We start from the raw sequence: 23,923 nt of genomic DNA on the forward strand, positions 1-23,923 counted from the left end.
GAGGAAAGTAACGCTAACCAAACATGGAACAGGGAAGCAACAGCAAACCCATCCAATAACACTTACAACAAGGTAAGCAGGAAAACGAAGCACTAAGGTGGGCGCCAAGTATCCACTACGAACTACGAGAAAAGGAAATACCGGTAGGTATTAAATTCCTATTTTCTCTAACGTCCTAGTGGATACTGGGGAATAGTATATTACCATGGGGACATCACAAAGCTCCCTGAACGGGTGGGAGAGTGCTGAAACCCCTGCCTGACCAAACTGAAGATCATCCTTGGCCAAGGTGTCGAACCTGTAGAACTTAACAAACGTGTTCATACCAGACCAAGTTGCAGCACAGCACAACTGTAAGGCTGAGACAACCCGGGCAGCCACCCAGGAAGAACCCACCGACCTTATGGAGTTGGCCTGAACCGAACTCGGCAGCGGCAGAGCAGCCAAAGAATAGGCTCGTTGGATAGTTAATTTGAACCAACGAGCAATGGACTGCTTGAGGCAGTAGTGTTCCTTCTAGGCCCTTTCTCAGTGCAACCTGTGGGTTCATAAATCTCCCCCTTGTATACAGAATGCAACAGTAGGAGTGCATGTTACAATGTAGTTGTCTACTCCTTGCCCACCTCTGAAATTAAATTGGAAACAATTTCTATCCTTAGCAAACTGTATGGCAGAGGAAGGACTGTAAATGGCATAATTGCTGTGGCTGCCGACATAACATGCACTCTGATGAAGACAGAATGAACAGGGTAAGCAGTGAGCATGTACTGCTTACACTATTTCCCTAGTAGAACAGACTTGTTTTTTTCCTATATTTCTCTTACGTCCTAGAGGATGCTGGGGACTCCAAAAGGACCATGGGGTATAGACGGGACCCGCAGGAGACATGGGCACACTATAAGACTTTGAATGGGTGTGAACTGTCTCCTCCCTCTATGCCCCTCCTCTAGACCTCAGTTAGATTCTGTGCCCAGAGAGACTGGACACACACTAGGGGAGCTCTCCTGAGTTTCTCTGAAAAGACTTTATGTTAGGTTTTTTATTTTCAGGGAGACCTGCTGGCTACAGGCTCCCTGCTTCGTGGGAGTGAGGGGAGAGAAGCAGTCCTACTTCTTCTGAGTTCAAAGGCTCTGCTTCTTAGGCTACTGGACACCATTAGCTCCAGAGGGTTCGATCACTTGGTGCGCCTAGCTGCTTGTTCCCGGAGCCGCGCCGTCAACCCCCTCACAGAAGTCAGAAGAAAGAAGCCGGGTGAGTATAAAGAAGATCAGAAGATTTCAGTGCAGTGACGGCAGAAGACTTCAGTAACGAGGTACTGCGGCCATGCTCCCACACACACTTCAGATGGCACTTGCAGGGTGCAGGGGGGGCGCCATGGGCAGCATGATTACTGGAGTACAAAACTGGCAAAAATATATATATTATAAGTGTCTAGGCATTGAGTATAGCCCCCGCCAGTATAAATATTGAAATTATTAAGTAATTTGGTGCTATTAACCCTTATATAATAACAGCACAGATATCTGAGGCAGTGTGTATTTGCTCTCAATACTGGAATAGGCGCTGGGGTGTGAGCTGGTAAACTCCCTCTGCATTTCTCTAACAGGCTTCCCTGTGGGTCTGTCCCCTATAGCCAGTGTGTTTGCGCGTGTCGGTGCGTGTGTGTCGACATGTCCGAGGCTGAGTGCTCCTCCCCGGAGGAAGTTGCAGTGGGCGCAGTTAAGGAGCTGGGAGTGAATCTGTTGGCACCGCCGACTGCTGATTGGGTGGATAAGCAGAAAACGACCTTAAAATCCATTTACGTCACTAAGGGTGCACTGCTCAAACCTGCCGTGGCGTCGGCATGGGTGAGTAGTGCTATTGGTAAGTGGGCAGAAAATTTAGCATCTGACATGGATATCCTGGATAGGGATAACATTCTTTTGACTCTCGGTTATATCAGGGACGCTGCAGCTTACCTAAAGGATGCGGCGAGGGATATTGGCTTCTTGGGATCAAGGGCCAATGCCATGGCAGTCTCGGCCAGGAGAACGCTGTGGATTCATCAATGGAATGCAGATGGTGACTCTAAGAAAGCTATGGAAGCTCTCCCATATAAAGGTAGTGTCTTGTTTGGTGACGGCCTCGCTGACCTGGTGTCTACGGCTACAGCGGGTAAGTCATCTTTTCTTACTTATGTTCCTGCACAACAGAAAAAGATGCCCCATTATCAGATGCAGTCCTTTCGGCCTAATAAATACAAAAAAGGAAGAGGGTCGTCCTTCCTTGCCTCTAAAGGTAGAGGAAGGGAAAAAGGGTCGCCTGCTGTGCCAGGCTCCCAGGACCAAAAGTCCTCCCCGGCGTCTGCCAAGTCCACCGCATGACGCTGGGGCTTCTCTACGGGAGTCCGTACCGGTGGGGGTGCGTCTCCGACTCTTCAGTCAGGTCTGGTTTCACTCTGGCCTGGATCCTTGGGCGTTAGACAGTGTCCCAAGGGTACAAACTGGAGTTTCAGGAGGTGCCCCCCACCGATTTTTCAAATCAGCCTTGCCAGTTTCTATCCCAGAAAGGGAAGTAGTGAGTGCTGCGATACAAAAGCTGTGTCAACAGCGTGTCATTGTCACGGTACCCCCGTCTCAACGGGGAGAAGGGTTTTATTCGAGCCTCTTTGTCGTACCGAAGCCGGATGGCTCGGTCAGACCGATCCTAAACCTAAAATCCCTCAATCTGTATTTGAAAACTTTCAAGTTCAAGATGGAATCTCTTCGAGCAGTGATCTCCAGTCTGGAAGGGGGGGATTTTATGGTGTCAGTAGACATAAAAGATGCCTACTTACATGTCCCAATATATCCTCCACATCAAGCTTTCCTGAGGTTTGCGGTTCAGGATTGTCGTTATCAATTTCAGACGTTGCCGTTTGGTCTTTCCACGGCCCCGAGGGTCTTCACAAAGTAATGGCGGAAATGATGGTACTCCTACGCAAGCAGGGTGTCACAATTATCACGTACTTGGACGATCTCCTGATAAAGATGAGATCAAAGGAGCAGTTGCTAAGGAACGTGGCATTCTCCCTGACGGTTCTGCAACAGCATGGTTGGATTCTAAATTTGCCAAAGTCACAGTTGATTCAGACAACTCTGCTGTCTTTCTTGGGCATGATCCTGGACACGGAACTGCAGAGAGTGTTTCTCCCAACGGAAAAAGCTCTGTAAATCAAGACTATGGTCAAGGAGATTCTGAAACCGGCAAGAGTATCGATTCATCAATGCACTCGGGTGCTGGGGAAGATGGTTGCAACTTACGAAGCCATACGGTTTGGCAGGTTTCATGCCCGGGTATTTCAGTGGGACCTGTTGGACAAGTGGTCTGGGTCTCACCTGCACCGGAAAATAAGTCTATCTTCCAGGACCAGAATCTCTCTCCTGTGGTGGCTTCAAAGTTCTCACCTCCTAGAGGGACGCAGGTTCGGGATCCAGGATTGGGTCCTGGTGACCACGGATGCAAGTCTCCGAGTCTGGGGAGCAGTCACACAAAGAAAAAAATTTCCAGGGAAAATGGTCAAGCCAGCAAGCTTGTCTGCACATAAAGATTCTGGAATTAAGAGCCATCTACAACGGCCTTCTGCAAGCGGAACGCTTTCTTCGAGGTCTACCTGTCCTGATTCAGTCGGACAATGTAACAGCGGTGGCGTACTTAAACCGCCAGGGCAGAACAAAGAGCAGAGCGGCGATGGTGGAGGCCACAAAAGTTCTCCGCTGGGCGGAAAAGCATGTAAGCGCTCTGTCAGCGGTCTTCCTTCCGGGCGTGGACAACTGGGAAGCAGACTTCCTCAGCAGACACGATCTCCATCCAGGAGAGTGGGGTCTTCATCAAGAGGTTTTTGCAGAAGTGACAAGTCGTTGGGGAATTCCTCAAATAGACATGATGGTGTCTCGCCTCAACAAGAAGCTTCAGAGATAATGTTCCAGGTCGAGGGACCCTCAAGCCAGTGCAGTGGACGCCCTGGTAACTCCGTGGGTGTTTCAGTCGGTATATGTGTTCCCTCCACTTCCACTCATTCCAAAAGTGTTGAGAATCATAAGAAGAACAAGGGTTCAGGCGGTACTCATTGTTCCAGATTGGCCACGGAGGGCTTGGTATCCGGATTGCTCACAGAAGATCCCTGGCCTCTTCCTCTCAGGGAGGATCTGTTACTGCAAGGGCCGTGCAAGTCTTTCAGGACTTACCGCGGTTGCGTTTGACGGCGTGGAGGTTGAACGCCAAATCCTAGCTCGAAAGGGTATTCCCGGGGAAGTCATCCCCACTCTCCTTAAGGCTAGAAAGGAGGTCACGGCGAAGCATTATCACCGTATTTGGAGAAAGTATGTGTCTTGGTATGAAGCCAAGAAGGCTCCAGCGGAGAAGTTTCAGCTGGGTCGTTTCCTCCTTTTTTTGCAGGCAGGTGTGGATGCAGGCCTGAAATTAGGTTCAATTAAAGTGCAGATTTCGGCTTTATCGATTTTCTTTCAAAAAGAATTGTCCGCCCTTCCTGAGGTTCAGACTTTCGTGAAGGGAGTGCTGCACATCCATCCTCTGTTTGTGCCACCCGTGGCACCGTGAGATCTTGACGTGGTGTTGCAATTTCTTATGTCTCACTGGTTTGAGCCTTTGCGAAAGGTTGAGTTTAAATTTCTCACCTGGAAAGTGGTCATGCTTTTGGCCTTGGCGTCCGCAAGACGGGTGTCAGAATTGGCGGCTTTGTCTCACAAGAGCCCCTATTTGATTTTCCATGTGGATAGAGCGGAATTGAGAAATTGAGAACTCGTCAACAATTTCTGCCGAAGGTGGTTTCTTCGTTTCACATAAACCAAACTATTGTGGTGCCTGTGGCTACGGATGCCTTGGCTGTGTCAAAATCTCTCGATGTAGTCAGAGCTTTGAAAATATATGTCGCCAAAACGGCTCAAATTAGGAAATCAGGAGGCGCTGTTTGTCCTATATGCTCCCAACAAGATTGGGGCACCTGCTTCCAAGCAGACTATTGCCCGTTGGATCTGTAATAAGATTCGGCATGCTCATTCTATGGCTGGGTTGCCGTTGCCGAAGTCAGTGAAAGCCCATTCTACCAGGAAGGTGGGCTCATCTTGGGCGGCTGCCCGAGTCGTCTTGACGCTTCAACTTTGCCGAGCAGCTACGTGGTCGTGTTCAAACACTTTTGCTAAGTTCTACAAGTTTGATACCCTGGCTGCTGAGGACCTCATGTTTGCTCAATCGGTGCTGCAGAGTCGTCTGCACTCTCACGTCCGGTCCGGAGCTTTGGTGTAGACCTCATGGTCCTTTTGGAGTCCCCAGCATCCTCTAGGACGTAAGAGAAAATAAGATTTTACTTACCGATAAATCTATTTCTCGTAGTCCGTAGTGGATGCTGGGACTCCGTAAGGACCATGGGGAATAGCGGCTCCGCAGGAGACAGGGCACAAAATAAAAGCTTAAGGATCAGGTGGTGTGCACTGGCTCCTCCCCCTATGACCCTCCTCCAAGCCTCAGTTAGGATACTGTGCCCAGACGAGCGTACATAATAAGGAAGGATATTGAATCCCGGGTAAGACTCATACCAGCCACACCAATCACACCGTACAACTTGTGATCTGAACCCAGTTAACAGTATGATAAACGCAAAGGAGCCTCTGAAAAGATGGCTCACAACAATAATAACCCGAATCTTTGTAACAATAACTATATACAAGTATTGCAGACAATCCGCACTAGGGATGGGCACCCAGCATCCACTACGGACTACGAGAAATAGATTTATCGGTAAGTAAAATCTTATTTTCTCTGACGTCCTAGTGGATGCTGGGACTCCGTAAGGACCATGGGGATTATACCAAAGCTCCCAAACGGGCGGGAGAGTGCGGATGACTCTGCAGCACCGAATGAGAGAACTCCAGGTCCTCCTCAGCCAGGGTATCAATTTGTAGAATTTAGCAAACGTGTTTGCCCCTGACCAAGTAGCTGCTCGGCAAAGTTGTAAAGCCGAGACCCCTCGGGCAGCCGCCCAAGATGAGCCCACTTTCCTTGTGGAATGGGCTTTTACTGATTTTGGCTGTGGCAATCCTGCCACAGAATGTGCAAGCTGAATTGTACTACAAATCCAACGAGCAATCGTCTGCTTAGAAGCAGGAGCACCCAGCTTGTTGGGTGCATACAGGATAAACAGCGAGTCAGATTTTCTGACTCCAGCCGTCCTGGAAACATATATTTTCAAGGCCCTGACAACGTCAAGCAACTTAGAGTCCTCTAAGTCCCTGGTAGCCGCAGGTACCACAATAGGTTGGTTCATGTGAAATGCAGAAACCACCTTAGGTAGAAATTGAGGACGAGTCCTCAATTCCGCCCTGTCAGAATGAAAAATTAAGTAAGGGCTTTTATATGATAAAGCCGCCAATTCTGACACATGCCTGGCTGAAGCCAAGGCTAACAGCATCGACACCTTCCATGTGAGATATTTTAAGTCCACAGTGGAAAGTGGTTCAAACCAATGTGACTTTTGAAAACTCAACACCACATTGAGATCCCAAGGTGCCACTGGAGGCACAAAAGGAGGCTGTATGTGCAGCACCCCTTTTACAAATGTCTGAACTTCAGGTACTGAAGCCAGTTCTTTCTGGAAGAAAATCGACAGGGCCGAAATTTGAACCTTAATGGACCCTAATTTTAGGCCCATAGACAGTCCTGTTTGCAGGAAATGAAGGAAACGACTCAGTTGAAATTCCTCTGTAGGGGCCTTCTTGGCCTCACACCACGCAACATATTTACGCCAAATGCGGTGATAATGTTTTGCGGTTACGTCCTTCCTGGCTTTGACCAGAGTAGGGATGACTTCTTCTGGAATGCCTTTTTTCCCTCAGGATCCGGCGTTCAACCGCCATGCCGTCAAACGCAGCCGCGGTAAGTCTTGGAACAGACAAGGCCCCTGCAGTAGCAGGTCCTTTCTTAGAGGTAGAGGCCACGGTTCGTCCGTGAGCATCTCTTGAAGTTCCGGGTACCAAGTCCGTCTTGGCCAATCCGGAACCACGAGTATAGTTCTTACTCCTCTCCTTCTTATGATTCTCAGTACTTTTGGTATGAGAGGCAGAGGAGGGAACACATACACTGACTGGTACACCCACGGCGTTACCAGAGCGTCCACTGCTATTGCCTGAGGGTCCTTGACCTGGCGCAATATCTGTCCAGTTTTTTGTTTAGACGTGACGCCATCATGTCCACCTTTGGTTTTTCCCAACGGTTTACAATCAGGTGGAAGACTTCTGGGTGAAGTCCCCACTCTCCCGGGTGAAGGTCGTGTCTGCTGAGGAAGTCTGCTTCCCAGTTGTCCACTCCCGGAATGAATACTGCTGACAGTGCTATCACATGATTTTCCGCCCAGCGAAGAATCCTTGCAGCTTCTGTCATTGCCCTCCTGCTTCTCGTGCCGCCCTGTCTGTTTACGTGGGCGACTGACCTGATGTTGTCCGATTGGATCAACACCGCCTGACCCTGAAGCAGAGGTTTTGCTTGACTTAGGGCATTGTAAATGGCCCTTAGTTCCAGAATGTTTATATGAAGAGACGTTTCCAGGCTTGACCACAGGCCCTGGAAATTCCTTCCCTGTGTGACTGCTCCCCAGCCTCTCAGGCTGGCATCCGTGGTTACCAGGATCCAATCCTGAATGCCAAATCTGCGGCCCTCTAGTAGATGAGCACTCTGCAGCCACCACAGGAGAGACACCCTTGTCCTTGGCGACAGGGTTATCTGCTGATGCATCTGCAGATGCGATCCGGACCATTTGTCCAGTAGATCCCACTGAAATGTTCTTGCATGGAATCTGCCGAATGGAATCGCTTCGTAAGAAGCCACCATTTTCCCCAGGACCCTCGTGCACTGATGCACTGAGACCTGTCCTGGTTTTAGGAGGTTCCTGACTAGCTCGGATAACTCCCTGGCCTTCTCCTCCGGGAGAAACACCTTCTTCTGGACTGTGTCCAGAATCATTCCTAGGAACAGTAGACGTGTCGTTGGAATCAGCTGCGATTTTGGAATATTTAGAATCCACCCGTGCTGACGTAACACTACCTGAGATAGTGCTACTCCGACTTCTAACTGTTCCCTGGATCTTGCCCTTATCAGGAGATCGTCCAAGTAAGGGATAATTAAAATGTCTTTTCTTCTTAGAAGAATCATAATTTCGGCCATTACCTTGGTAAAGACCCGAGGTGCCGTGGACAATCCAAACGGCAGCGTCTGAAACTGATAATGACAGTTTTGTACTACAAACCTGAGGTACCCTTGGTGAGAAGGGTATATCGGGACGTGGAGATAAGCATCCTTGATGTCCAGAGACACCATATAGTCCCCTTCTTCCAGGTTTGCTATCACTGCTCTGAGTGACTCCATCTTGAATTTGAACCTTTTTATGTAAGTGTTCAAGGATTTCAGATTTAAAATTGGTCTCACCGAGCCGTCCGGCTTCGGTACCACAAACAGCGTGGAATAATACCCCTTTCCTTGTTGCAGGAGGGGTACCTTGATTATCACCTGCTGGGAATACAGCTTGTGAATGGCTGCCAAAACTGCCTCCCTGTCGGAGGGAGACTTTGGTAAAGCAGACTTCAGGAAACGACGAGGGGGAAACGCCTCGAATTCCAGTTTGTACCCCTGCGATACTACCTGTAGAATCCAGGGATCCACTTGCGAGTGAGCCCACTGCGCGTTGAAATTCTTGAGACGGGCCCCCACCATATCGGAGTCTGCTTGTAAAGCCCCAGCGTCATGCTGAAGACTTGGCAGAAGCAGGGGAGGGCTTCTGCTCCTGTGAAGCGGCTGCATGGTGCAGTCTTTTTCCTCTTCCTCTGCCCCGGGGCAGAAAAGAGTGGCCTTTTGCTCGCTTGTACTTATGGGAACGAAAGGACTGAGTTTGAAAAGACGGTGTCTTTTTCTGCTGATGTGGAGTGACCTGGGGTAAAAAGGTGGATTTTCCAGCCGTTGCCGTGGCCACCAGGTCCGATAGACCAGCCCCAAATAACTCCTCCCCTTTATACGGCAATACTTCCATGTGCCGTTTGGAATTCGCATCCCCTGACCACTGTCGCGTCCATAACGCTCTTCTGGCAGAGATGGACATAGCACTTATTCTTGATGCCAGGGTGCAAATATCCCTCTGTGCATCACGCATATATAGTAGTGCATCCTTTAAATGTTCTATAGTTAACAAAATATTGTCCCTATCCAGGGTATCAATATTCTCGGTCAGGGAATCCGACCATGCGACTCCAGCACTGCACATCCAGGCTGAGGCGATTGCTGGTCGCAGTATAACACCAGTATGTGTGTATATACTTTTTAGGATATTTTCCAGCCTTCTATCAGCTGGTTCTTTGAGGGTAGCCGTATCAGGAGACGGTAACGCTACTTGTTTTGATAAACGTGTGAGCGCCTTATCTACCCTAGGGGGTGTTTCCCAACGCGCCCTAACCTCTGGCGGGAAAGGATATAATGCTAATAATTTTTTAGAAATTAGCTGTTTTTTATCGGGGGAAACCCACGCTTTTTCACACACCTCATTTATTTCCTCTGACTCAGGAAAAAATATTGGTAGTTTTTTCTCACCCCACATAATACCCTTCTTTGTGGTACTTGTAGTGTCAGAAAGGTTCAATGCCTCTTTCATTGCCGTGATCATGTAACGTGTGGCCCTACTGGACATTACGTTTGTCTCGTCACCGTCGACACTAGACTCAGTATCTGTGTCAGGGTCTGTGTCGACCCACTGAGGTAACGGGCGTTTTAGCGCCCCTGACGGTGTCTGAGACGCCTGGACAGGCACTAATTGATTTGCCGGCTGTCTCATGTCGTCAACAGTTTTCTGCAAATTGCTGACATTATCACTTAATTGTTTAAATACAATCATCCAGTCAGGTGTCGACTCCCTAGTGGGTGACATCACCAGCACAGGCAACTGCTCCGCCTCCACATAATTTTCCTCCTCATACATGTCGACACACGCGTACCGACACACAGCACACACACCGGGAATGCTCTGATAGAGGACAGGACCCCACTTAGCCCTTTGGAGAGACAGAGGGAGAGTCTGCCAGCACACACCCAGCGCTATATATATATATACAGGGATAACCTTATATAAGTGTTATTCCCTTATAGCTGCTGTTATTATCGTTATTTGCTGCCAAAAATGCCCCCCCTTCTCTTTTTTACCCTGATTCTGAAGCAGGACTGCAGGGGAGAGTCAGGGAGCCGTCATTCCAGCGGAGCTGTGAGGGAAAATGGCGCTTGTGTGCTGAGGAGATAGGCTCCGCCCCTTCACGACGTCCTTATCTCCCGCTTTTCTGTGTAAAATGGCAGGGGATTAAAATACATCCATATAGCCCAGGAGCTATATGTGATGTATTCTGTTTTGCCACCTAAGGTATTCCGTTATATTGCGTCTCAGGGCGCTCCCCCCCCAGCGCCCTGCACCCTCAGTGACCGGAGTGTGAAGTGTGCTGAGAGCAATGGCGCACAGCTGCGGTGCTGTGCGCTACCTTAGTCTGAAGACAGGATGTCTTCTGCCGCCGATTTCACCGGACCTCTTCGTCTCTTCTGGCTCTGTAAGGGGGACGGCGGCGCGGCTCCGGTGACCCATCCAGGCTGAACCTGTGATCGTCCCTCTGGAGCTAGTGTCCAGTAGCCTAAGAAACCCGATCCACTCTGCACTCAGGTGAGTCCGTTTCTTCTCCCCTTAGTCCCACGATGCAGTGAGCCTGTTGCCAGCAGGACTCACTGAAAATAAAAAAACCTAACTAAACTTTTATTCTAAGCAGCTCAGGAGAGCCACCTAGATTGCACCCTTCTCGGCCGGGCACAAAAATCTAACTGAGGCTTGGAGGAGGGTCATAGGGGGAGGAGCCAGTGCACACCACCTGATCCTTAAGCTTTTATTTTGTGCCCTGTCTCCTGCGGAGCCGCTATATCCCCATGGTCCTTACGGAGTCCCAGCATCCACTAGGACGTCAGAGAAAAGGGGAAATCCGTCTGCTGTGTCTCTTGTCGGACGGGGTAGGAGAGAGATGCCGCTGAGTGTGTCCCTGGGGACGGAGGAGTGTGCCGGCGCCGGGTACTCATGTGTATTGTCAGGTACGGGGGATGCACTGGCCACCGCTGCTGCAGCTATGGAGAGAGGGGGTGCCTGGGCGTTGCTGCTCATGTTCCATGTGTGGTGGGACAAGGGAGATTCACCGGCCACTTCTGCTGCTGGAAGGTGAGGGGAGGGGGGGGGGGGGGTTGCCGCCACTCCTGTGTAATGTGGGATGTCTCTTGCCACTCTTGTGGATGGGAAAAGGGGGGTTCCCGCCGCTCATATGTATTTGGGGGGGGGGGGGGGGGGTGTATGTGTGTATATATATATATATATATATGTATATATATATATATATATATATATATATTTATTTATTCATTCATTGACCGGCCTTCTCGTGCGGATATAGATTTTTTTTTTTTTTTTACATACTATGGCCTTATAAACATATATGTACCGTACATATGTATACACTGCAACATTATGCCAATGACACAATCTATAGTTTCCTACTGCGAGACCCACCCGCAATGCAAATTGCAGTATCAATGTACCATCAGTCCAACTATCGGACACCCCCTATGGCAGAGCAGAATGTCCTTTGAAACATGGCTGCCGAGGCCAGCACGACTGCGTCTGTGACAGCCATCGATGCTCCACAAATTTCTGGACATTTCCACCCAGCAGTGATGGGGCTGCAGCTGCAGGGAGGAAAGTTTTGGATCCCAGATAGCATCTGCTACCTAGGGACTCATCTCTGTACTATAAGTAACTTCATTATCTGTGCATTACATTCAAACAGAAATACACTACAGACAGAAGACAGGAAGGTACAGAAATAGCTTCCTGTCTTCTACTCTGACTTGGTATCTCTCTCTGCCATCTCCCCCTATTCCTCCTCTCTTTCCTATTTCCCCCTATTCCTCCTCTCTTTCCAATCTCCCCCTATTCCTCCTCCCCCCTATTCCTCCTCTCTTTCCCTTCTCCCCCTATTCCTCCTCTCTTTCCCTTCTCCCCCTATTCCTCCTCTCTTTCCCATCTCCCCCTATTCCTCCTCTCTTTCCCATCTCCCCCTATTCCTCCTCTCCCTTCTCCCCCCTATTCCTCCTCTCTTTCCCTTCTCCCCCTATTCCTCCTCTCTTTCCCTTCTCCCCCTATTCCTCCTCTTTCCCTTCTCCCCCTATTCCTCCTCTCTTTCATTTCTCCCCCTATTTCTCCTCTCCCTTCTCCCCCCTATTCCTCCTCTCCCTTCTCCCCCTATTCCTCCTTTCTTTCCCTTCTCCCCCTATTCCTCCTCTCCCTTCTCCCCCCTCTCTTTCCCTTCTCCCCCTATTCCTCCTCTCCCTACTCCCCCTATTCCTCCTCTCTTTCCTTTCTCCCCCTATTTCTCCTCTCCCTTCTCCCCCTATTCCTCCTCTTTCCTTTCTCCCCCTATTTCTCCTCTCCTTTCTCCCCCTATTCCTCCTCTCTTTCCCTTCTCCCCCTATTTCTCCTCTTTCCTTTGTCCTCCTGTTCCTCCTCTCTTTCTTATTTCCCCCATCCTCCTCTCTTTACGTTCTCACCCTATTCCTCCTCTCTTCCCTGTCTCCCCCTATTTTTCCTCTCTTTCCTATTTCCCCATCCTCCTCTTTCCTTTCTCACCCTATTCCTTCTCTCTTCCCTGTCTCCCCCTATTTTTCCTCTCTTTCTTATTTCCCCCATCCTCCTCTCTTTCCCTTCTCCCCCTATTCCTCCTCTCTTTCTAATTTCCCCCATCCTCCTCTCTTTCCCTTCTCCCCCTATTTCTCCTCTTTCCTTTGTCCCCCTATTCCTCCTCTCTTTCCCATCTCCCCCTATTCCTCCTCTCCCTTCTCCCCCCTATTCCTCCTCTCCCTTCTCCCCCTATTCCTCCTCTCTTTCCCTTCTCCCTCTATTCCTCCTCTCCCTTCTCCCCCTATTCCTCCTCTCTTTCCTTTCTCCCCCTATTTCTCCTCTCCCTTCTCCCCCCTATTCCTCCTCTCCCTTCTCCCCCTATTCCTCCTTTCTTTCCCTTCTCCCCCTATTCCTCCTCTCCCTTCTCCCCCTATTCCTCCTCTCTTTCCCTTCTCCCCCTATTCCTCCTCTCCCTACTCCCCCTATTCCTCCTCTCTTTCCTTTCTCCCCCTATTTCTCCTCTCCCTTCTCCCCCTATTCCTCCTCTTTCCTTTCTCCCCCTATTTCTCCTCTCCTTTCTCCCCCTATTCCTCCTCTCCCTTCTCCCCCTATTCCTCCTCTCTTTCCTTTCTCCCCCTATTTCTCCTCTCCTTTCTCCCCCTATTCCTCCTCTCTTTCCCTTCTCCCCCTATTTCTCCTCTTTCCTTTGTCCTCCTGTTCCTCCTCTCTTTCTTATTTCCCCCATCCTCCTCTCTTTACGTTCTCACCCTATTCCTCCTCTCTTCCCTGTCTCCCCCTATTTTTCCGCTCTCTCTCCCATCTCCCCCTATTCCTGCTCTCTCAACTGTCTTTCCCTATTCCTCCTCTCTCAGGTGGATTCAGCATTGGTCCTCTCCAGGTCCGGCAGTGCTGCATCTGATTATTGAATGAAACGGAGCTGGGTCAGCAAGGAGAGGGCAGCAATGTTTTCTTTATTCATTTATTTTGGGGTGGGGAAAGTACAGGCTGACTTCAAAAAATTAAAATTCCCCCATGGATCTTTGCTGTAAATATTACCACAAGTTTTTTTTTCAATTGGATACCACAGGTATCAAGGTTTTCCATACCTGCGGCAACGAAAAAAAGGTTGCGATAGCCGTGGTAATTTTTAACGCAAAATTTGCACACCCAATCGAATATGCTCACATAAATTATCAAATTTAAGGCATATATTGCTCATTACCGTATGGGACAGCGAGCACTTTTCAGCGAGTTTGGTCCACTGTAAAGTGCGGCCGCTGCCGTGATGATTTGTTCCTGCGATATCATCGTGGCTAATTGGATTAACCACTAAGCAGGACTCATAGAACTGGACACAATTTACACACATAAAAAAGATGTATCCAGACTGCCCTCATTTATTTATATTTAGGTAATAAAAAAAATGCAATAAAAAAAAAAAAGGGTATTGATGTATTCCATGCAAGCAAGCGGCAGTTGTACTTATAAGATGCCACCTGGGGGGGGGGGCAGCAGGCTGAAGTTTTGCCTAGGGTGACACGAAACCTTGCACCGGCCCTGCCAGCGTCGGTATGCCCGGTCACGCATACCACACCCATACAGATATGTAGTGACACACCTAATCACATACAATCACACACATGCACACATTCATACACACATATAGCAGTCACAGAAACATACAGTGCCCCTTCCCTGAGTTATACTCACTGTTTAGGCTGTGCTGCTCTTCTCCCCTCCTCTCTCCCACGCTGTTGCTGGCTGGCATGGTGGCACTGTGTGTACAGTGCCGTTTAGCCCCGCCCCCTTTTCGGACCTAGAATTTCTTGTTCACTGCAGCAGTGGCTGCAATGATTAAAGGCTCTAGCAGTGGGGTATGGGGGGGGGGGGGGGGAGAGTAGTAATTTGTCCCCCATGCCCCCTCTTAATGCTGCTCTGCTGTGCCGATCACAGCACGCTGCAGAGATGAAACTGAAAGTTAAGTACAGCTCCCGGCAGCAAAGGCTGCTGGGAGATGTAGTTTATTTTCATTGTCATCTCTGCGATGCGGTGTGTGTGCCTGCCTGGCTAGGCGCCAGCTCCGCCGGCTGTAAGGTATCGCTGCCGCAAAGGGAGGGGGCGTTAGGGGGGATTAAAGTGACAGTCTCGGCGCCCTCTCCAGTCTGGCGCCCAGGTCACATGCCCCCCTTGCCCCCTCCCTAGTTTCAGTTCTGCTAAGAGAGAGACATAGTCTGCTCTGTGACAATAGTGTCTAGTAGCTGCCTTCAAATTAGGGGCAGTGAAATAAATTAAAAGCAACTGGACTGGCCAACCAGGGTGTCCACTGTTCACAATGCCTCAACAAATAATTCCTAGAGTTGGTTGTAAACATGTGGTTGAGTTTTTATGTACAGTATATAGCTAGGAAGACAGTATTGCTTTGACTAGGGCATCTCTAAACCTTTCACAAGCTCTTTGAGCAAATAATAGCTACCCTGGGATGGTCATTGGTAACCACTAAATTTGTTTTATTAATTAACACATTTTGCATTTATATACATCAAACAAACAAAAAGTTAGCAACATACCAACAACTGCATCACTTTTTGAATCTGGATCCCAAACAACAGGAATAACATCCAATGTATCTTCTTCCCAAGTGTCTGAAATAATTATAACCAATATTAAAATCTGAAATTCATTTGAAATATATTTCAAACTGTAAAGAAGAAAACATCTAGAAGAAGAAATCCCTACCTGATGATTCACTCAGTTTATTCTTACTTCTTTTCTTCATATTGGTACAATTTTCCTCTCCTAAGAATTCACACAAATATTAGATTTCATAATTACCAATAATATAATTTGTGAGTGTGGCATATGCTACATAAATACTGCATTTGAATTGTTACATGTGGAAAAAAAAAAAAGTCACAGATATTAAGCTTGTCATTTTTCCCCCCACAGAATGAAACCATATACTGTATATATGTACAAGTAAATGATATCAGTAAATCACGTTTGTCTGATAATTTAATTTCTCCATGGCAGCCATGACACATAGAGTAGAGGATGGAAAAAAGTTGGCATCATTAAAAAATCATGGGAGTAAAATTGTAGGGCTGTCACTAAGGGGTGTATTCAATAAGAGTCGGAAACTGCCATCTTGTCGGAAAGATGGCAGTTTCCAACTGGAATAGGTCGGAAGGGGTTCCAACCTATTCAATAGGGGCACATTTTTTCTGACAAGTCGGGAAACCCGACTTGTCGGAATGCTGTCGGACAGCAGGTGGATCGGCACCTGCTGCTGTCGGAAATGGGGCCAAATCCGACAGGTTTTGGCTCCTTTTCCGACAAACTCAATCCAGCTTGAAAACAATTCTGATTGAGGTGAGGAGACGGTACAGCTGTGCGGCTGGCTACGGGGATGAGAGGTACCTTGACGCCTGTCCCCCCGGCCAGGCACCTCTCTCCCTGGAGTGCCTCCCCTGCTGCCGCAGACATCACCCCCGGGCAGCAGCGACAGGACAGGACACAGGGAACGGCCTGGCCGCTCTTTGAATAGGGGTTGTCGGGTCCATTCCGACAACTGCATATCTGAATGGACCCGACTCTTATGGAAAATATACCCCTTAGTGTCTAATTTATTACTTAATTAGTGAATGAAAAAACAAATTCATTGTTCAACGTCTTGAAGTATCTTTTTCAAAACTGAATATCTTCTGACATAAAATATATATCTTCTGACCTAATGATATCCATAAGATGTTTCTAAAAAGTGTGAAATAATGACCATCCTCAGATCAGCAGCCTGTGTAAGACCCCTTTCAGACTGCCACCTATGAACACGGGTTATACGCATATGAGTGCGCATAACCCAAGTTCAGGTGCGGTCTGAAAGATGCAAAGGTTTAAATACCGGGTCGAGCGACACGGTACTTGAACACGGCTCACTGTGCAGTGTGAACGGGAGTCAGGTTGATGCAACCCGTTTACCGTTCACTCTGTGTGTATGGGCGACGCTTGGAGATCATGTGATCTCCAGGCGCTGCCCCCGCCATGTCACCGCTGACGTCACCAAACCGGCAATATGCCGGGTTGCAGACAGCTGGGCGATTGAGACAGGTCGCACACTGCGAGCTTCCGTGTCAGGCTCCTGAGTGCGACCCGCCTCAGGCGGTCTGAAAGGGGTATCACTGAGCCTAGGAGCTCACCGCTGTTCATGTGGAATGTGCCCTAGGATGTGGACATTCAGCAAATGTTAAAACAGAAAAAATAAAAAAACACCTGTTTTTATGACATAATTTGTTACAGAACAGACTAACATATTAAAAACACAGACTGTGACCTAAATGTAGATTGCGACCTACTGAACATAAACTTAACTGAAAATAACGAGTTTTATGGTAAGAACTTACCTTTGTTAAAACTCTTTCTGCGAGGTACACTGGGCTCCACAAGGAAAGACATAGGGGTGTAGAATAGGATCTTGATCCGAGGCACCAACAGGCTCAAAAGCTTTGACTGTTCCAAGAATGCATAGCACCACCTACTCTATAACACCGCCTCCCTGCACAGGAGCTCAGTTTTTAGTTAACCAGCCCAATGCAGTAGCAGGAAAAGAGACTACAACGGTTAGTAGCCACATACACCACACTCTCACGACAGGAGAAATGTCAGCGGCTAATGCCATACCAACCCCAAGAAACTAAGTGCGTAAGGGTGGGCGCCTTGTGGAGCCCAGTGTACCTCGCAGAAAGAGTTTTAACAAAGGTAAGTTCTTCCCATAAAACTCGTTTTCTGCTGCGGGGTACACTGGGCTCCACAAGGAAAGACATAGGGGATGTCCTAAAGCAGTTCCTTATGGGAGGGGACGCACTGTAGCGGGCACAAGAACCCGGCGTCCAAAGGAATCATCCTGGGAAGCAGCAGTATCGAAGGCATAGAACCTTATGAACGTGATCACAGAGGACCACGTAGCCGCCTTGCACAATTGTTAAAGGGTCGCACCACGGCGGGCTGCCCAAGTAGGTCCAACAGACAGAGTAGAATGGGCCGTAATGTGAGCAGGAGCTGATAGACCAGCCCTCACATAAGCATGTGCAATCACCATTCTAATCCATCTGGCCAAAGTTTGCTTGTGAGCAGGCCAGCCCCGTTTGTGAAATCCAAACAGCACAAAGAGAGAATCAGACTTCCTAATAGAAGCAATTCTCTTCACATAGATACGGAGAGCCCGTACCACATCCAAAGACCGCTCTTTGGGAGACAGATCAGGAGAAACAAGTGCCGGAACCACAATCTCCTGGTTAAGGCGGAACGAAGAAACCACCTTAAGTAAATATCCGGGACGAGTCCTAAGAACCGCCCGGTCACGGTGAAATATCAGAAATGGGGAACTACAAGACAAGGCACCCAAATCCGACACTCTTCTAGCTGAAGCAATAGCCAGCAGAAACACCACCTTAAGGGAAAGCCACTTAAGATCAGCTGAACAAAGAGGTTCAAACGGAGACTCTTGTAACGCCTCCAAAACCACCGACAAGTCCCAAGGAGCCACAGGTGGGACATAGGGAGGTTGGATTAGCAACACACCCTGAGTAAAGGTATGCACATCAGGTAAGGTCGCAATCTTTCTGTGAAACCACACCGACAAGGCAGATATTTGAACCTTGAGGGAGGCCAGACGCAGGCCTAAGTCCAGGCCCTGCTGAAGAAAGGCCAACAACTTGGCTATACTAAACTTGGAAGCATCATAATCGTTAGATGCGCACCAAACAAAGTAAGAATGCCAGATCCTATAGTAAATGACCGCCTCAGAAAACCCTTTAGCCCTTAAGACGGAAGCTTCAAGAGCCACGCCGTCAAAGACAGCCGGGCTAGGTCCTGGTAGACACAGGGGCCCTGAACGAGGAGGTCTGGGCGTTGTGGAAGTAGAATTGGACGCTCTGACGATAGGCCCTGCAGGTCTGAGAACCAGTGCCTTCTGGGCCATGCTGGAGCTATGAGAAGCATAATTCCTCTTTCTTGCTTGAACTTCCGAATTACCCTGGGCAGGAGTTACACCGGAGGGAACACGTACGGCAGCCGAAACCTCTACGGCACCGCCAGCGTCTCCACGAATGCTGCTTGAGGATCCCTCGTCCTTGCTCCGAAGACCGGAACCTTGTGATTGTGTCGAGACGCCATCAGATCTACTTCTGGAAGGCCCCACTTTTCCACTAGGAGTTGAAACACTTCTGGATGGAGGCCCCACTCTCCGACGTGTACGTCCTGACGACTGAGAAAGTCCGCTTCCCAATTCAGGACTCCCGGAATGAATATTGCCGATATAGCCGGTAGATGGTGAGGAAGATAGATGCTAGATAGATGATAGATAGCTTAAGCATGTCAGCCATTTTGTTAAGTAGCAGCCATGATGTAGTGAAGTAGAAGTATGCTTTGCTGAGTTAATCATAATAATGCTGACATTTCATAGTTAGTACATTCTGTGCGAAGCAAGGTCGTAGCTATAATTCTTGAAAACATGTTATTAGACAGTCTCTGTGTGTTTAGACTTCTCTGAAGGACACATAGGGGGATGTCAGCCTGAGGAGTTATGAGAAGAGATGCATTATTGTTTTGAAATATGACGTGTATCAAGTGTTCATGTAAGTAGCTTTTTCTCTATATAATGTCATACTAAATAAAGTGAAGGCAGTCTCATTTTGCTGGACATAACTGACGTGTGGTGTCGGCTTCCTGGGATTCCCAATCGATTGGTAAACAAAGGGTAACAGACAATTGAAGGAAATTGATAAGAGGAGGCTTATCTCCAACAATGGCGTTCCGCCCAATGTAGAACCCGTGAGACTTCCTTCATTGCCAAACGGCTTCGAGTGCCGCCTTGATGATTTATGTAAGCAACCGTGGTGGCGTTGTCCGACTGTACTTGAACAGGACGGTTCTGAATTAAATGCTGGGCCAGGTTCAACGCATTGAAGACCGCCCGCAATTCCAGAATGTTGATCGAGAGGAGAGATTCCTCCTTGGTCCACCGACCCTGAAGGGAGTGTTGCTCCAGCACCGCTCCCCAACCTCTTAGACTGGCGTCTGTCGTCAACAGGACCCAGTCGGATATCCAGAAGGGACGGCCCCTGCACAATCGTTGGTCCTGGAGCCACCAGTGCAGCGACAGACGGACCTCCGGAGTCAATGAGATCATGTGAGGCAGGCCGTCCCACTTGGCCAGAATCAGCCTCTGGAGGGGGCGAGAATGGAATTGAGCATACTCCACCATGTCGAATGCTGATACCATGAGAACCAGAACCTGCTTCGCCGAATGTATCGACACTTGCGGACGAGAAAGGAAGCAACAAATCCTGTCCTGAAGCTTCAGGACTTTCTCCTGAGACAAGAACAACCACTAGTTGTGAGTGTCCAATAGCGCTCCCAGGTACACCATGCCCTGAGCAGGGACCAGGGAGGATTTCTTCCAGTTGATGAGCCACCCGTGGGCTTGTAGAAACTGGACAGTCATATCCAGAAGACGTAGGAGAATTTCTGGGGAATTTGCCAGGATTAACAAGTCGTCCAGATACGGCAGTATCCTGACCCCTTGACGGCGGAGTACCACCGTCATAACTTTGGTGAAGACTCGCGGAGCCGTAGTTAAACCAAAAGGTAACGCCCGAAACTGGTAATGGAGGTTGCCAATTGCAAACCTCAGGTATTGCTGATGTGACACTGCTATAGGATTATGCAGGTAAGCATCCTGTATGTCCAGGGAGACCATGTAGTGCCCAGGTTCCAAGGCCAGAACTATAGAGCGAAGGGTTTCCATCCGGAACTTGGAAACTTTCAAAAACCTGTTCAATGCCTTGAGGTTGAGAATGGGCCGGGAGGACCCATTCGGTTTCGGGACCAGAAACCGCGGAGAATAGTACCCCCGGCCTCTCTGAGCAAGAGGCACCTGTACTACGACTCCTGTATCCAGGAGGGTCTGTACCACCGAATGCAGAGTGTTTGCCTTTGTCTGGTCCAACGGGACATCTGTCCGGCAAAATCGATGAGGGGGTCGGTTTTGGAAGGCTATGGAGAAACCTCGAGTGACGACTTCCCGTACCCAGGCATCTGAAGTGGTCTTCAACCATTCCTGGGTATACCCTAAAGCCGGCCCACAACCCTAGGATCCCCCAGGGAGAGGCCCGCCCCGTCATGCGGCAGGCTTATCGGTCTTGGAAGCTGGCTGACGGGCAGCCCAGGCTCTTTTGGGCTTCGGCTTACCAGGTTTGGAAGTGCGGGCCTGCTTGTTGTACGCCTGACCTTTTGCTTTACCTGAAGGACGAAAGGAAGTGCTTGCGTGCATCAAACGGGGCATTGAGACCAAGGATGAGGATGTAATCCTGCCGTTGTACAAATCATTGGTACGCCCACACCTGGAATATTGCGTTCAGTTTTGGGCCCCATATTACAAAAAGGACATCGCGGAACTAGAAAGAGTTCAAAGACGAGCTACTAAATTTATTAAAGGTTTAGAGACACTGGAATACGAGGAGAGGCTTACTAAATTAAATATGTATTCACTAGAAAAGAGGAGACTAAAGCTGGGTACACACTAATAGATATATCTGCAGATCAATTGATCCGAGCAGTGTGTTGAGCATACACAGTGCACGATCCGTCGGGGACCGACGTCATGAACTGGGCGGGCGTGTACACACGCCCGCCCAGTTCAGCTGTCAATCACAGCCGGCCGCCGCAGCATACACACAGAGCGACGCACCAATATATCGGTAGATATATTGGCCGTCGGCTGTGCTGCGCGGCCGATCGGCCGTACACACTGGCCAACGGTCCCGCGATATATCGGCCGTTCAAGAGAACGGCCGATATATCGACCAGTGCGTACGGGCCTTCAGAGGAGACATTATTAATATCTTCAAATATGTAAAGGGGCATTACACGGAGCTAGCAACTGATTTTATTTATTAAAAGAACTCTGTATAGGACGCGTGGGCACTCACTGAGGCGAGAAGAGAGAAAATTCCGTACGCAAATTAGGAAAGGGTTCTTCTCTGTAAGGGGAATAAAGATTTGGAACTCACTGCCGGAGGAAGTAGTAATGGTAGACTCTATAAATGCATTTAAAAACGGATTGGACAAATTTCTAACAGGAAAACGTATCAAGGGCTTTAGCATTTAGCATATTGTTAAAAAAAATATCTGGGAGTGGTAGGAATCATTGCTGTAAATCGGTAATAAACCATTACTTCAGCATGCACGTTATAAAATAAACAGATTAATGCAGAATACAGGTTGAACCCGATGGCCATTTTGCCTCTTTTCAACCTCACTGACTATGTAACTATGAAGTACCTTTAGCCTTCGACACAGAAGGAGCGGTACTTGGCAGACAGGCAGTTTTGGCAGTAGCCAAGTCAGCCACTATCTTATTTAAGTCCTCCCCAAACAGAATATCTCCCTTGAAAGGGAGTACCTCCAAGGTTTTTCTAGAGTCCAGATCCACAGACCAGGATCTCAGCCACATATCCGGCGAGCCAGGACAGATGTAGTAGAGGCATTGGCTGCTAGGATACCGGCATCAGAAGCCGCCTCTTTAATATAGTGAGAAGCTGTGACAATATATGGCAAGCATTGTCTAGCATGGTCAGAAGAGATTTCAGCTTCCAACTCTAGGGCCCATGCTTCAATAGCCTCTGCAGCCCATGTTGCTGCAATAGTGGGCCTTTGTGCAGCACCCGTAAGGGTGTAAATCGCTTTCAGACAACCCTCCACACGTTTATCCGTCGCTCTTTTAGAGACGTGACGGTAGTGATAGGTAGAGCTGAGGAAACCACCATCCTAGCCACATGCGAGTCCACTGGAGGAGGCGTTTCCCAATTTTTAGACAGCTCTGGCGCGAGGGGATAGTGAGTCAGCATCTTCTTTGGAGGCACAAACTTCTTTCCCGGGTTTCCCCAGGGTCCTGACGTATATCCACTAGGTGGTCAGAGTAAGGTAAAACTTGTTTAACCACCTTCTGACGCTTGAACCTATCTGTTTCTTAGGAGGGGCGGATGGCTCGGGATCATCCGTAATCTGTTATGTGCCTGCTATCTGCGCCACCAACTACAAAACTGAGCTCCTGTGCAGGGAGGCGGGGTTATAGAGGAGGCGGCGCTATGCATTCTGGGAACAGTCAAAGCTTTTGAGCCTGTTGGTGCCTCGGAACAAGATCCTACTCTACACCCCTATGTCTTTCCTTGTGGAGCCCAGTGTACCCCGCAGCAGAAAACCTGTTTCGGCTTCTGAAGTCTCAGAAGCCCAGTTCCAAGTAGTGCAGTGCGCAGGTGACTACAAGACATCACCATCGTGCTGCAAGGGGCTTGTAAATGGAGCTCAAAAGCCCAGCTTCCAGTAGTGCAGCGTGCATTTGAACACGTGCTCCAAGGAGCTTGTAAATAGCAAGGCAGATCGAAACTGAATCAGTGATAGGTAGAAAGATGCTGCAGTCAGCTGATTCATCCCAATGGGTCACACAGCAGAACTGGAGATATGTCAGGTAAATTAAGTGTTTTGTGTGCTTGTTGGGGTTATTATTTGAAGTGGAAGCTATTATTGGTGATATTATTACCAAACTATTATTGGGGCTGTTATGTGATGTGGGCACTATTATTGGGGCTGTTATGTGATGTGGGCACTATTACTGGGGCTTTTATTTGAAGTGGACGTTATTACTGATGCTATTATATATGTGGACATTATTATTGGTGCTATTATTTGATGTGGGCATTATTATATTTATTCTGCAATCCGACCACTTACTAAACGTTAAACTGACATAAAAAAACCCAACCAAATAGATTGTGTCCCCAGGTGACCTATCATTCACAACAGAGCTCCGTGAGCAGTAAATCCGGATTTCTTGTGTTGACAACAAGAAAAGAAGAGAAAGAAATTGTCATACGAGTCGCACAGTGAAATAATTGAAAATGTAACTTTTATTAGTACAAAATAAAAACGTTTTCAGCAAAATATGGTTAAAAAGAAAAGTAAAACACTTGTACAGTGTAGCATGTGGTTTACTTTATTTTTTTAACCATATTTAACTGAAAACATTTTTATTGTGTACTAATAACTTACATTTTAAATTATTTCACTGTGCGCCTCATATGACAATTTCTTTCTCTTCTTTTTCTAGTTGTTAATCGTATTGAATGTCAGAGGCAGCACCCCCAAAGTCTTAAAGAACTATAC

The 23,923-nt window shown here is 48.4% G+C and overlaps 1 protein-coding gene across 11 annotated transcripts in view; it reads right to left on the reverse strand.

Moving 5' to 3' along the window:
- Positions 1-23,923, reverse strand: part of CENPC (centromere protein C) — a 755,709-nt gene that overhangs the window by 74,896 nt on the left and 656,890 nt on the right. For all 11 annotated transcript variants that reach the window (XM_063919916.1, XM_063919914.1, XM_063919915.1 and 8 more), the window contains 2 exons: positions 15,443-15,502; positions 15,274-15,348 (listed from right to left, as the gene is read on the reverse strand). In XM_063919916.1, coding sequence (XP_063775986.1) covers positions 15,274-15,348; positions 15,443-15,502 — 135 coding nt within the window. The remainder of the gene's footprint in view (positions 1-15,273; positions 15,349-15,442; positions 15,503-23,923) is intronic.

Source organism: Pseudophryne corroboree, chromosome 1 (assembly GCF_028390025.1).
Source record: "Pseudophryne corroboree isolate aPseCor3 chromosome 1, aPseCor3.hap2, whole genome shotgun sequence".
In the NCBI taxonomy this organism is placed as follows: Eukaryota; Metazoa; Chordata; class Amphibia; order Anura; family Myobatrachidae; genus Pseudophryne; species Pseudophryne corroboree.